At 35.4% G+C, this 16,366-nt stretch overlaps 1 protein-coding gene across 1 annotated transcript in view; it reads right to left on the bottom strand.

Annotated features, from left to right (window-relative positions):
* ADGB (androglobin) overlaps window positions 1–16,366 on the bottom strand; it is a 120,217-nt gene that overhangs the window by 46,741 nt on the left and 57,110 nt on the right. Inside the window, 7 exon segments of the mRNA XM_075413741.1 lie at window positions 542–709; window positions 2,194–2,308; window positions 4,469–4,610; window positions 5,626–5,728; window positions 7,400–7,463; window positions 9,076–9,244; window positions 14,484–14,529. Of these exon segments, the coding sequence (XP_075269856.1) occupies window positions 542–709; window positions 2,194–2,308; window positions 4,469–4,610; window positions 5,626–5,728; window positions 7,400–7,463; window positions 9,076–9,244; window positions 14,484–14,529 (807 nt within the window).

Below are 16,366 nucleotides of genomic sequence, written 5' to 3'. Positions count from 1 at the left end.
CTAAAGACGCTTTAATCTACTACACACACAGAGCATAAAAGTTGAATAAGAATGTTGCAGTTTCAAAAGACAAACAACTCAGAAACACTGTGAGTGAAAAAAAATCATTACTGTCTTCAGTAACATAAACTGTAATAATGTTTTGCTGTGTCATCAACATTAGGCACTGAAAGGAACCATTCTAGCTTTTCTGCATTTCAGGTAGTGTCTTTTAAATGCAAAATTAAAGTCATAAAATAAAAAAAGCTGATGCTTTCTGCCCTGAATTATGCTAAAATAAACTGACAAAATTAGAGTCAAATTTAGAATGTGCTACTCTGTGCATATTAAAATTTGTTCATATTAAAAGACAAAAAAAAAAGTACACAGTTGCAAGTTATGTCATTTGGGCTTACACTTAATAATGAATGTCACATTTGGAACACTCAAGAGGTCCTTTTTAAAAGCATAGTTATTGGTTTGAAGAGGATGAAGACAGTGTTCAGCTGTTCTCCAGCTTCTGTAGCCTTTAGATACGTGTTCATTAAAATTGTTTGTTCACCTTGAAGTGTTCTTCAGCCATTCCAGTACCGTGGAGGCCAGGAGGACAGTGAGTTCGTTCCAACTCCTTCAAGGATTTAGAAAGTCCAGGCTTACTGCTGAAATTATTTATCACATTTCCAACAGCTTTCAGGATAGCTGTAGCCTGTTCTATAAACCGGTAGCTCTCCTGGAGAGAGAGAATAAAAAGAACCATTGTTAGAAAGATTGCTTTAAGATTTTCTTTTGTTTTCTTTCTAGGCTGTGACAGCATACAAGCGTTTTTTAATATGATGAAGTACAAAACTCTTATTAAGTCAAGCGATTGTTATTAATTTTATAAACCATAAACTCAATTAGGTCTCTAGTATTCAAAAGCATACCAAAATTTCACTGATTTTAGCTATTGAAATAAAAATGTTACAATATTAACCAGCACCATAACATATATCTGTTAAGGGTTTTATTTTTCCTGTATCATTGGTCCTAGGACATTTAATAAAAAATATGATGCACATTGGCACTTTCTATGGCAGTGATAATAAGACTCTTGTTAGCTGAAATGCTCAGCATCTCCTCTATTCTAAAAGGACAGATGAGTATTTGTATCCTGCTGAAAACAATGTCCAAATGCATGCTGCCTACAGCATCATTAATCTTCATCAGGATTTCTGTGCAAGAATGTGGACACTTTCCTGCAAATGTCACTCTGCAGAGAAATTACTGTCTTCAAACAGAAGCACAGAGAAGACCCCAGGATATAATTCTGCTTTATTTTCTTGATGAGGAATAGCTTTTCAGCCACTACCTGAAGACAAGGGGATAGTACAGCCACAGCCAAGCCATTTTTAATGGCCCAGCTTCTTATATTTAAACTTCTTTGCTACAACAAATATAATAAAATTACACAAGCTGCTTTAATGTCCTATTATTAGGACCCTGAATCTATACTGCTATGTAAATTTGCTCTTGCACTCACCTTTCAAAATATTTTTGCATAACTGTGCTCTAGGAGCTACACTCCCTTTCCTCAGTGCCCAACACAAATATTTAGGCCTATTGTTTGCCAAATAAATCTTGAAAATACGGATGACAGTGATATCTGTGTGGATTGTAGACAACGATGAACAAAAGCTGTAGTAATTACTCCCTTGGGTCTCTTCTCAGCTATGGAAAGTTGTTTGAATCAATGGTTCATTTTAGATATGAAAGCTGCTCTGGGACTCAGTGAGCAATATGTGATCTCATGGGACAAAACAAACTTTACTGATGTGACAATTTACTTTACTAGGTGGGTATTTTTGAATATTAATTAATATCTGTACACGTATTTTATCACTTTTATCACATGCCTCAAAAAGAGAGCTTATATGCTACCTCTGGCATCCATATTTCAACAAGAGTATTTTTAACATTCCATTTTACGCTGCTGTTGTATGTAAACCACAATAGTACCCAATGCTCACTTACATATTTATATAAGATAATTGCTGCGATATCCATTGCAGTGCCTGCTGTGCTGTAAAACACACTCATCCATTTAATATTGAAATTACTATTACACCATTAAATATAATAACTCACAATGAAGATCCAACAGTACGTCACTTTATAACTAAATAAAAGTCAGAAACACTGTTATAATAATGCTTGATTAGTTCTGGTTATGCATACCTTTTCAAGACTTGGTATCACACTATCCTCTTCTCCAAAGACACATGGCACCATGCTACACAGATGAATATGGTGCCCTACTGGAGATCTTACTGTGAAGAGCAATATGTGTCGCCTACATTCAAGAAAAAAAAAAAAAAAAACAAAAAACCAAAATCCAAAAAGCACCTTTTTATTATTTTTTTTTAAATCGCAGCTATTCTTAAGTTTTTCTTTTCATACATTTGGTAAAAATGAAATCCTTTCCTAGATGTCCTGGCTCTTCAAATCCTGTATTTCTAACTCCTTGTTTCTCAAGAATCTCCAAACACAGGCAGTAGTTGAAATCAGAGAAGTTACTATTATTTCATTTTTATTTCATTTGTTCAGGTTTTGTTTTGTTTCTCTTCAGCAAAATAGGTAGCTTTGATATTTCAGATGGATACAAAACCAAAAGTTATTTAGTCAGGATTATAGTTAGCTCCACTTAACATATCTGCTCTAGATAGCTTAGAGAGGAAGTCAAGTGTTCTGGTCATGCATTACTTAGGTAATAATTTCTGTGTTTGCATTGACAAAAACAGGAAATATGAATGCATAATTGTGTCAGGCTAGATGAACACTACAGAGTGACCATTTTATGGCACAACTGTGGGCCAAACCACTCAACCATAACCTCCTAAGGTGGCAAACAACAGAAATTCAGTATGTCCTCTTGGGATACACTCAGCTCATTCTTCTTTGCCTGATCGTATCCTATAACAGCTTCCAATCATGAAAGAAACGATTCCTAACTATAGTTATACAACACAGGGGATTCATGCTCTTCTCTCCAGTCAACAATGTCCTGCATTCCCACTGAAATACTCAAGGAGCTAGCTGATACCAACTGGTGAAGCTTCACGGTCTTATATCATTGTCAGAATGTCATTTAGCTGGAGAAGTTCACCCAGGCCACAGCTTCAAAGTGTTAACCAGAGATCCAGCAGCGAGTCTAAGAAAGGAGTTACCCCCATCACACACACACTTGCACTTCTAAAATTGTGCCTTGCAAATGAAATTTGAAAGGGCCCCTGGCCACCAAGAGACAGAGGGAAGAAAGTGTGTTCCTGGCTTAGCAAGTCATTTCTCATTCGGAATGAAATGGGGAAGCTGTCAATAAGCCCATTTGTGTCCCACACCTGCTGTAAATTAAATCTTCCTGGAAGCCTGCTGGCTCTGCCTGGAGCAGAGAGAATCAAAGGTGAGAAGCTTATCAAGTTGAGCTGCCTGTATCTCTGGTAGCTTTGAAATTTGCAGGTGCAAAAAGATACAAGTTTTTGGCTTCCCTACAGAACAGAGATGCAACTTTTGGAAAATGCACTAAGAATGTGGTGGCAGAAGTAATCTATAAATATAATAGTAACTTTTCTATTTTTAGTCTGAATCAGAACAAATAGAGGGCACTATTAAAGATCTTTGATTTAATATCAATGTGCTAGTATTGTGGTATTTTCTTTCTATGCCTATTTATTCAAAACTTACTTGATTTTTTTAAAATACATTTTGTCTCACCTCTTTGAGATTAAACTGATGATTCTCTATTTTTGGAGAAGTAGCAGGCCTCAATGAATTAGTCAGCAACTTTGTGCTTACGGCAAGACATGAAGATGTCATCTTCCTTGTTTCACTGGAAGCATTTTCAGAAACTAACAAATATCAAAGGCTCTTGCCTTTTGTCTATTTATTTATTCAAACAATCAAGCAATGCTCTACACTGAGTATCTAGAGTTACATGCAAAGATAAATAAATCATATTAAGCACTAGATAAATATGAATACTGCAAATATGCAAGGCTTCATGGATAACCTCAGAATTTCTCCTGTCATTTTCACAAAACCTGTTTCAAGAAAAGCTATGGAACCTCCTATGGTATCATTATCCCTTCACAGTGCCACTAAGAATCCAAATTCTTTAATTTTTGTTGGTACTCCAGGAAACATCTCAAAATCATTCTATTAGAAACACTTTTAAGTAGGAATTTGTATTCTAGTTTATTTTTTAGAAAATCAGTGTGATTTTTCTTGCTAAGTGCTCTTAAATAAGAGTAAAGAATTTAAAATCTTTATAAAGGTTTTGGTAATTATTTTAAATTCATAGAAATTCTGCAGTCTTACCAAATCCTAGCTATCAATCAGTTTTATATTCCAAAAACTTACATTTTAGGAAATAAACTCTTAGTTATTGTGTAAAGTAAAATATCACCTCGAGTCTTAAGGCTAAAGTGTTAGGACAGAAACGAAGGGTCGTACATACCCAACAGGAAGATTTAGCACCGTAGCTTTAGTTGCGGATGTATGCATCTTTAACATAAGTTCTCCAGGAGTCACCCATTTCCAAGAGAAATGTTCAACCATCAGCACACCCTTTGAAATACTAGAACATTCTCGTTTAGTATCTAGAATAAGAAAGCAAAACAAGCCCAGAATTTGGGAGGGGGAAGGAGGAGAGTAACACTTAAATTAAGACAAACACACCTATGCAGAATGTATATCTACTTCACAGTCACTGAAGTCTTCATTTAGATAATTCAGAGAAAAGAGCCAGTCATTTAAAATGCATAGGTGGTAGAGAACATAGCTTATTTGTACTATTTACTAGAAATAACGGTTAAAAGAATGTGTTAGGAGGATGTGTAAATCAGACGTCTTCCAAGTTGCTTAAGGCTGCTCTAAAACTCCATAAAAATCCATTCTGTCCACGTGCAAAGGAAGCCAACAGCCATACAAAGCTTATATTTATATTACAGTTTAATTATTTTAACTGGATGGAATATTTGGGTTTTTTAAGCTTTCTTTGGGTTCTATCTACTCTACTTGAGATGCACTAAAATTATGTCCATATCCAATGTTTACATCTGATTAACTTAAGCTGATTGTTATAACGTGCATTAGCTTTTCTGAATGCCATTCTGTGACTTCCAGAAAATACTACTAATTTTTATTTAAACCTTCCAAGCTGTTGGATCTCGAAATAAGCCAGTTATAAATATACTTAAGAACTTACAGTGCATGAGTTCAAAAAACACTTCAAAAATAAACTTTGGTCATATTGTTGATTTTACTGTATTTTGATCAGCTAAGGCATAAAGTAGCTTGCAAGAATGGAATTTGTAGAAAAAACCCTCTAAGAAACACAAGGAAATTCATATCAGAAATATATTGATGAAAAGCTTGAAGATAATTGTAATAAACAGTAAAGGGAGGGCTCCTTTCAAGAAAACATTAATCATCAATATTAAATAACAAGAAAGTATTATTTGAAACTCAGGTTAATTCCTAGAATCAATTTGACTATTTAATGCTAAACTCTCAAATTATGCCAAAATACATCATAGCCAAACACAACAGCACAGACATATACAAATATGGGAAAACACAACATTAACATGCACTTTTCTGTGTTGGCCTTACCTCCAGTATCATCCCAGCGTACTAAGGCAGAAAAGCTAACCAGGATTTCGGTGGGCATCAGACTGTCCACAAGTAAATAATAGAAGACTTGGTCATCAGTAGACTGCACAGAAAAACACAGATGTGTTCATCATTCATTTCCATTCAATGCTGTCAGCTTGGATTTATAAAAAGTACGACTAAGATTTCAGATATTGTGACCCTAGAGGTGGTATGTGACGTAAGTAATTAACTGTCACTACTTCTTCCAAATTTCAGACATGTCATTTAAGCCCAGAGCCTCATGGGGCATGTATAACCATAATGTTCATTTAAGAGATAAAAGGAAACAGGAAAATTTCTTGCATGAGAATATATCTACTTTTATATGGTATTATTCATATGTACCTCAATTTAGTAGTTCTACTCACCAAACAACATTCAACGGAAGATCAAAAAATTTTTGTGCTGCAACTTCCTGTTTCTAATTAGTTACAGTAAGCTTGAAAGAAATAAGCACTCTTTTAATTTGTAATACGTGACCAATTCTGCCTCATCATTTTTTTTTCTACAATATATGGAGGCATTTTTCACTCTCAACTTTAATATATAATTCCTATGCCAATATTAGAAGCTACAAATTGATTCTACTGTTCCTAGAAATTCTTCAAAACATGAAGGTGAATGAGCTTCTTTGCTTCAGAACTGTTTTAATACATGTCTTCCTACATTCGCCAGAGTCACATCAACACATTTTTTGTATTTGATCCTGGAATACAACTACTATTATCTTCATAGCAGAACAAAAATATAAAAATGTTCTTTTATAAGTCCGATTCAGAATTTACCTAATAGTGTAAACATCTCATCTGTAACAATGTAAAAAAATACAACGGTTTTACAGCAAAGGGTTAGTTATTCAGCACAATAGCACACAGGCTTACATAGTCTGGATGCTGATAATGGCTTATGAAAGTATATCATGCCATGACTGCGAAAATCTCTTGTGACATGATTACAAATACAGAAACTGCAGGTATAGTACAATTATGAAGCATAATCCATGTAGTTAACCTTCTGAATACAGGATTTTACATAAAGTTCACGCCTGGAGTTTACATTTCAGTACTCTACAATTACACTTCAGTTACAGTATAAAACTAGAGCTGGAACAGGATATTCAAGCATATTGAATAACCTTTTGATAATGCAAACTAATGGCAATTTTAAAGAAATACTGTAATTTCAGTGTAACTAAGGGGTATTTCTAATCCCTGCAACAGAATCTTGTAAACTGCTAAAGGACTTCACACGTAAAGAGAAAATGGAGGGCTCCACTATACAGACTCCTGATCTGGGTTTTAGGTGACAGGTGAAGATGAAGGAGAACTGAAGAGCAGATTCTGCAGCTGAATCATCATTAAATTTAATTTACTCTCTAAATTGTTACAAGGTAGATTTGAATAAAGATAAACAGAGGATGCAGATCTGATTCACTGTAATATATACTCTCACTACCAACTTTCATGAATTACATATTCAAATCTTTTATTGTTGTGCAATAGCATTCCATAACACTTTTTTCTTCTCTTAAACACAGTGAAATACTTCTAGATATTTCCTAGCAAACATTTTCTTTGCATTGACTATAGTAATCTTAAGGCATTATTATTTTTTCAGTAATAGCAGTTCTGTATGATCTAACACTGTCATTTAGGATATATGTATTATCTAACTATGTAAGGCTTTGACAAAAATTTTAAAAAGCACATAAAAACTCACTACAGTCACATACCTTAAAATCTGTCTTCTGGTAGTTATAAGCATATGTATGTGGCTTGTGGAAAACATACAGGTTCCTAGGGAGAAAATAAAATAAAAATACATGCGGGAAAATAATCTTGGTATAAACAATATATTTCAGGTAAGTGTCTATTTTGTAGCCTAAGATACTAATTTTACTTTCATAAATTGAGACCCCACCTGGAGTCCTGTGTCCAACTCTGGGGTCCTCAGCACAGGAAAGCCATGGACCTGTTGGAGTGGGTCCAGAGGAGGGCCACAAAAATGATCAGAGGATGGAACACCTCTGCTATGAGGAAAGGCTGAAAGAGTTGGGGCTGTTCAGCCTGCAGAACAGAAGGCTCCAGAGAGACCTTATAGTGGCCTTCCAGTACCTGCAGTTCCTGGTGAGGCCCTGGAACTGGCTGCCCAGAGACGCTGAGGCTGCCCCCTCCCTGGCAGTGTTCAAGGCCAGGCTGGACGGGGCTTTGAGCGACCTGGTCCAGTGGAAGGGTCCCTGTCCATGGCAGGGGGGTTGGAACTAGATGAGCTTTCAGGTCCCTTCCAACCCAAACCGTTCTATAATTCTGTGAAATCAGACTCCCAGCTATTTCTCAAAAATGGTTTAACATTTTTAGTTTCATAAAAGGTGAACAGAATTCATCTTCAGAGAAAGCAGCTGACATTAATTTCTACCGTTGCTGCATTTCTACAGTTTTCCATTACAGGTCAGGCCACTTATTTGTCCAATGAGCCTATAAATGGCAATAAGCTAATATTACTCTAAAACTTCCATGCATACCTAAAAATTACTGTAATACAGTTATCTATAAAGTATCACTCTAAGGAGGAACTATTTTGTATAGTTAATTGATGTGCTTTTTCAATTCTGTGGAGTCTGCACACTGTCAGAAAGCTACTTAGTTCCTGAGAACAATTTTTTCTGACCTTGATTTAACCAAGGGAAACATAAATGACTTCAGCTTTAACTGGGGATGGAATCAGATGCAAAGTCCAATGTTTTATGTAAAATAAATGTTTTGATTACTCAGAAACTTCACACAGATCTTGATCCATTGCTGGCATATGTATTCCTACAATGATTAAAATATTTCTCATTTCTCAAAGTTGATATGAACGCTTAATATTTCTCTTATTTTCACTGTATCTGAGATACACTAGCTTTTTTATGTTTGCAGAAGTATAAATGTCTTGGAATTACATTGAAAGGGGAGCTAAAGAACGCACATAGCTGGCTGAACTATGCTGATGGCAACAGAAGATTTCAACAACTTTTTCTCCCTAAATTGTGTTGTTCAGACGCAGACTGCCCTTGTCCAGTGGCTGATGGGTTGGGTATGTGAGCACCCTAATGGCTGCACACTCCACAACCTACCATCTTCCATGCACATTACAGTCTGATGTATGCTTTATGACGCTGGTGGTTGACTTCTCCACTGTACTCTGGAGGACCTACTCAAGACATAGCATGGGGCTGCACCTCCAGACTCACTGTCAACAGGGACAGTAAGTCTCGTTGGAAGAGTAGCCTTGGGACTACGCTAAAAGACAGGATAATTATACAAAGATCTGTTGAGAAGATTCAGTCTTTATATAGTCACATTATGCATTTTACCATTGTCACGTTGTATATTTTACAGAATACACCCCAAAACCTCTGCTCCTTACTGGAAACAAATGCAGAAGTCTTCAAAGCTAATCCAGGTTTCCCTGGAAACAGAATTCCTTTCTGACTCGACTTCTTCCTTTGATTTACCCCCTGTCTTGCTGTTCATACCAGTATCAGCTGTTTCTGATGTTCGTTTTGCATCAAAAATGATATTCTCATGTAATTCTTCTGCAGAGATAAGACAAGACACAGAGTCAAGACAGTGCCAATATGCACATTAAGGTAGCATCATTCTTATATTGAGAAATTATCCTAAAATTACCAGACTATTCTCCATAGATCTCAGGATTAAAAAATAAAAAACAAACTACTAACCTAAAAAGCCCCAAAGGTGACAGAAACAACTCTGTATAGATATTCATTGTTTACATCTGCACCTACTTAAGTATTCTGCCTCAATATACTATCACATATTGAACTGTGCACTAGAACCTTTCACATAAGCATGTTAGGTGAACATATATAAAAATTCTGCAAATCTAAAGTCATCTACACAAAGAAAAATACAGCCCCTTGCCCAAAGCTCCTATTCAGTGGAAAGCTGATGGGGCAGTATCATTGAATTCTTACAACATGCAGAAAATAAAAAATACACAGAATCGTGAAGGACACAAAGACCTACCCTTGCCTCTAGTACTTAGACAACAGTACCCCCCTGTGATGCTACTCACACAAGCCAGTCTAACTACCTGTAAATATAAACAGATTTGAACTACATTACATGAATCTTCTTGTAGGAAAATCAGAACTACTGATTCATATCAAAATATAAGCAGACATGTCATGCAGACACATTTTGCAATCATTTAATAACTTTGAAAGTTGTGTTGTAATGTCACTTTCTCTGCCTTCACTCTGTGAGATTCATATGAATAGTTATTGAAGAACTTTAATCCGTCCCCACAAGAAGTTCTGAGAATAGCTCAGAATAGCTGAGAACCGTAAAACAGAACAGCTCAAATATGAACAGCTATTAATTCAGAATGTTTGCTAAGGAAAAAGATGAGGTAATAGCTAAAGAGGTAAGGTATAACAAATGAGAAAGCTAATCAGAAAAATACATTATTTAAATGTGCTTTGTAATACTTCATGATCAGCGAGACACATAGTGATGCACTGGATAACTAATGAGTTTATAAGATGCAGGTGGCTCTAAATTAGCTTGCAACTAATGTTTCAAGAATTGAAAGAAAAGTAATGTAAGAAAAGGCACCAAAGACTTTTTTCTCTTCCTTACACAACGGAAAAACTACCCGAAAGTTTTAAAATCTAGGCTTTTTCTTAGATTTAAGTTCATGTACGTTTTAGGCCTCCAGTGAAAGAACCAGTGTTTGGCTTACAAATGTGCATGTCACAAAAAGTATGATGAAGGGGTCACCAGAGCAGAACTATGCCCAATATCATCTTCCTGTAGCTCCTCTTTGTTCATTCTGAACACAAGTACTAGAGTACTATGAATAGACCTTCTTCAGGATCAATAGGGTCAGTAGATTTCTGCAGCCTTCAAACAGAAGGTATCCTCAACCCTTTTTAAAGTCAATACATGAACCTTTCTGTCGACTACATATGCAGACTGGGGTCAGAGGGACGGTAGCTCTTCCAGTGCAGCTAAGGAAAAGCAAAAATGGTGTCAACAAAGTGGCTGAAGTTTCCACACTTTTCTTTGAAGAAGTAATTAGTGTCTTGTGAGAATGTCATCAAAAAGCATATTTCATCCTTTTTGATCTATGCATTCCAAAGATGGTGCTGTTCAGATCTTCCTGGCATCATACAGAAATACAATTATAAGAAAAAAGAAAATCAAACTGCTAACTATCTACCTTGAATGCAAGAAGTGCCATTTCCAGCTATGAGAAGCTGCAAACAGTAGGTATATAATGAAGATATAATTCACGGAATAAAACTATAAATAAATTTGAAGCAAATCTCCAAGAGATTTTCAGTATAAAACAGTATTTTAAAACTGACATATGGGAGATAATGTCACCAAATAATTGCCCATAATTATCATAGAATTTATTCCTTGAACAAATGCAAGTATTGATCAAATACACAGGGATATAATATGAGCTTATTGAAGTTAAACACTGCAGAGAGCTTCAGAAAATGGAACACCATATCTGAATTCAAGAATTTTATACTACTTAGAACTCAAGCAACAAAGATCAATGTTACAATCAAGCTTAAGAGAAAAAGAGTAACTTGATGAATAAGGGAAAACATGCATTGTAACACGAAATAGAAGACAAATAAAAACAGGTCAATAACTAAGAGCAGAGCAGCATACAAACTAGAATAATCAATCCAAAAAGGGAAAAAAGAGGAGGAAATGAACACAGATTAGTGGAGTTTATCACAAAAATCTCTGTTTTTATGGTAAGAAAATACTCTACTGCATGAAACCCCCAAAATTATTAGAAAGAGTAGTGTTCTTAAGGAAGTGAGAAGACACATTTTAAGGCAGTTTAGCATCAAATGCTGTCATTGGTTTTGGTAAGTGCTCATTGTTTTTCAAGCACTGGCTCTTTATCGAGATGCTTAAATGGAAATCAAGCCCCTCTCAAACTGGCTACAGTTATGGGTGCCAACACTTATTCTGTATCTGGGCGCTTTGTATCTGGCTCTTTATAGTCATGAGCTAGCTCTTTGAGAGAACAGTAATAAGCAAATTAAAAAGTTTGCTAGCCAAGTAAATGAAAAAGCACAAGAAAATACTACCTTGTAAAGAAAATGTTCAAAATGGTTCAAAACTGAAATAAGTCCCCTGCCTCAGTTTTCAGTAATAAGGGATAGACAGGCTGGCTTATTGGAACAGGGGTACAAAAATGGAAATTTCCCATTTACAGCAAAAATTGCAAGAATTTAGCACAGTGAATATGAAGGTTGTAGCCAATTTCCATAACAGAGCACAGGAAATCCCCAGTCCACAACATGGTACTTAAGACATCTTTAAATGCAGGTTTTCTACCATGAGTTTGAAGACTAGCAAATGTTTTAAGGAAAATACGAAAAGTGATCTAACCAACTGCAGATTATTTAGTCTAATGCAAATAAACCAAATTTCAAACGCAGGCAAACAGGCAGATGAACTGAAAGGCAAGATAACTTTATCCAGCTAGAACACATCAGACTAGCTTGGGGTTCTGGGTTTCATTCTTGCTGGGGGGTGAGAGGGTGGGGTGTTGATGAAAAAAATCACACAAAGAAAGTGAAGTATCATACATGCCCTGCCTTAAACAAAATTGCATTTTCATTACGAAAAAAAAAAAATGTTACATAATGCTGCAAAGATGAAGGTAACCAACCCATCAACTTCAGGTCCACTTTAACAGAATGTCAAAATCTTGCTACGTATATGGAAAATATAAAGACTGTCCACATGATCAAAGAAATGTTCCACCTTACTGTGTACTACTTCAATATATCCTGTATACATTCTACAATAATGTCATACTTAATTCCAGCATGCTCATTTGAAATTTCACTTTCTGGTTTTGTCATTTTCAGCATTTATTTTAGTTTCTTTATGTCTGCAGACAAATACTGGAAAAGCAAGATTCCTGTGAGATAGATAATCATAGGACTAACATGATACAACAAATAACTTCCAACAGATCCAGTATCTGTACCAAAAGCCATTGGAAATCATAGAAAAGCACTTTGTCTTGAGAATATAACTGCTTTATTGTAAGAACAACACAGACAGAATAAGGGTAAATGTTTGAATTTTCATTTTATGACAAAACACAATTCAGTGTAATTATACGGTTTAGGACAATTTTTTTTTGCAAATCTATGAATTCCTACTCTGAGGATGTTCTAGAGAAAGACAGTGATGCACTATACTTCCACAGAAAATTTTCATCGCATTCGGTGAACCTCAATAGCATTAAATTTCAATGGACTTCAGCAGCCTAGGTAGTTTAATGAAAATATATTAAACTTCCTTTTTTTTTTTTTTTTAATAAACATAAAAGAACAGAGATTCCTAAACCAAAAGGTACTGAAATACTGAAAAGCAATTATTTAATCAGGAAAGGATTTGTTTATATTTATGAGTTTACTTGTAAAATATCACTGTTCTCAATAGGTACGTGTTTCAAATCCACTTCAAGTGAACAGAAAGAACTTTCCTGACTTTGGACTATTCATATATTTAACTGCATAATGACCTGTAACCAAACTCTGAGAAGATTAAGTTACTGAATTCTCATTCACACACTTTGCAAAATTTGAGCAATTTTTAACCATGTTAAAAAGTGTATTAAAACTCCCATACTCATAAATAAAACATTTAAAAAAATATTTCTGTTTCTCTCAGTTTTGGTCCATGATGATACTCTGTGGGGTTGAAAAACTCATAATGAATCATTTTGAAGTAACAGCAATATGAAGTAACTTTCACAACCTACAGTGCATGGCACAACGCAAAGCATTAAACCAAGATATATTACTAAGCCTTCTTTGCCAATGATTGTTTTTCTTTAAAAATTAATTTTATGATGATGAGTTTAGTTAATAATTAATTAAGAATTAAAAGGAATTGTATTATTTAAAGAAAAGCAGTCATGCCTGTACCACCCAATAGGAGCATAGAGCTCCAGACTTTGAATCCTGTAATGATTACTAACATTTTCTATGTTTCTAAGTTGGAATAAACAGATTTTGCAGAGAGAAATGACAACGTATGGGCTGAGATGGTCTGGAGATCATGAAGAGAACGTGAGCACAAAGGATTTTCTAACAGGAGGAATATGAATTATTAGTATTATAGGCCATCATGGTGTAAGAAAAGCATGAATCCTGTTCATGTTTCACATGTTGTTCTGCTCTGAGATTCACTTTCAGAACTCTGGTAGAAGGAAAGGTATTTCCTAGCAGTCAGTTTTACAAAAGGTTCATTGGGCACCAAGCAAATCTGGTTACTTCTTCTAAAAAGAAGACTCTTCCTAACTTTTCCTGACCAAATCCTTAAAATGTTCACTTAAACAAAGAAGTACTAATTTTGAAAAAAATTACTCAGTCTGAATACTCTTTGAATACACATTAAAAAAGTAGTATTTATTAAAATGGAAGTTGCCCGTTTTTCTTGCCTTGCATTTCAGGAAAAATAGTACAATTCACAGTGATTAGAAAAAGAGGTCTGTGTACAAAACTCAGTATATTTTAGTGGAGAGTAACTTATGAGAAGTATTATTTTTTCAAAATATTCTTGTAAATTAGCATTTTTTTTAATACCAATCTCTTCTCTATGTAATTATAAATGCTATTACCAGTTCTTTGAAATCTTTTCTCATATACCAACACCCATAAATAAGACTGTTGATATTTGTACATGAGGATTAACACTGAGGCCAAACAATATGGGAATGGCAGAAGTCTGAATATAAATATCGAACACACTTACCTTTACTGGGTCTCTCTGCGTTTTGCGGCGAAAAGAGGGTGATCGCCTATATGGTGAAAAAAAACCCAAAACGAAAAATGGTGACTATAACATTGCATTATTTTGTTAAAGAAAATACTTCGTTTAGGGGCAGTCCTTCCTGAGATGGAGAAACAAACTATTAAGTTACCATTGTAGTGTTGTTTTTTTTTAAAGAAAAATAGAAATAATAAAATTCACCATAATACCCACTTATACATCACCAATAGACAGACCGATGATTTTCTAGAGAAGTACATGTCGTCTGGAGTCTGAGATAAAAGCTGTTCTACAGGTCTACTCCTCTGCTATTAAAAAAATGTTCTTTGATATTACTGTTCTTTGACAATTAAATAAGTTTTATTCTAAGAACTCATTAGTCCCACTACAGAATCATTTCTGTTCTTTTCTAATTTTCCGTTCTTGGAAAGTATATGGAGGGCTCCTTTTCCAACAAGCATTTCTTGCTGTGCAAGTGTACACAACTGTCCTTGGCAACAACATGCCTGATTGCTACAGCATCTTTGTTTTCCACCAGCTGCATAAATAAAAAGTAGCCTGCTCTTCTTTAACTTTATTGGCAAACAACTTTATCCAGGCCAATTCCATTTCCAAGGCAGAGCTGATGAACTAATATGAATGCAATATCCACTTATGTTTAAAGTTGAAATGAAGTTAGCCAGCCTTTCAGAAAGTCTACTCATTAAATTTGCAAAATCTGGGTCCTTTTCTTTGAGAGATTAAAATCTTTGATACTGTTAAAAACGCATGCCTAGTCATCCTTCCTTGTGACTGCCCTCTTACCTTCTTACCTGCAGTATGACATAATCTGCATGAGACACACTTTTTTTCTTTTTACCCTATTTTTTTTTTATGAGGGAGGGAGAGTGGGAGAAACAGATTTCACAGTTCCCCATTTACTACCTATTTGAGTGTGGTACTATTAATGGGTTAACTGGACTAGCTTTGCCTTTGCAAAGATAACTATTAAAGCCCGAATAGGCTATTGCAAACAAATTTGCAAGATTCTTTTCACCCCAGGTCTCCCTTAAACAAGATTTGTCATCCTTCCCCCCGCCCAAACTCCTCAGATATACCCATCACTATATGTGTCAAGGGCACTAGGGCTGAAACTGATAGCATTGAGCTGGCCAACACCTGGACACACAGAGTGATTTTCTGTTCTGCGTTTCAAAGAGGAGTTGTGGGAACTATAATGATTTGGAGCTCCTCTTATGCTTTCGCAATACAACCTAGACACATTTTTTGTGGGGCAGATTGACATAATTTAGAGAGTCCGAGCAAGTTAGACTGGGTGGCAGGTCACAACTACCTAAAGCTTGCACAAGGTCACTGTGCTATAACTCCAGGCTGGCCTCAACCCTCCTGTTACAGACTACCGTGCATACACAATACAAAGGGATCTGTGAGTGCTTCCTTAGATGAAAGCCTTATGGCTTTCTACTTTAATTCCTTTTTTTTCCTGCAGCATTTTACAGCACACCACAGGTCCAGAATAGGCTCAGGAATTTCACCTATTTCCAAATTTTAGGTGTTCAATCTTCTTTGAACTAAATAAAGGAAAGAGTTGAGAGAATAAACTACAGATTTAAGAGTCTCTGTCCAAATTAGGAACTACCAAATAACATAATACTTATAATTTAACTGCAGTATTGTTAACATCGAGAGAATCTGAAAGTTCCATTTTTGCACCACACAAATCCTAAATTCTATTCCAAACCTTTGGTGGGTTTTTTAAGAATGTTCATGAGTCAAAGCCGGGGACAGATCTACTATGAACAGCAATTAAGAGAAAAATATATACATTGTTGAGAATGTTAACAGTTGGTTGAAAAATATGGTAG

This window comes from Opisthocomus hoazin, chromosome 2, assembly GCF_030867145.1.
Source record: "Opisthocomus hoazin isolate bOpiHoa1 chromosome 2, bOpiHoa1.hap1, whole genome shotgun sequence".
In the NCBI taxonomy this organism is placed as follows: domain Eukaryota; kingdom Metazoa; phylum Chordata; class Aves; order Opisthocomiformes; family Opisthocomidae; genus Opisthocomus; species Opisthocomus hoazin.
This window is presented reverse-complemented; position numbering and strand designations above follow the sequence as displayed.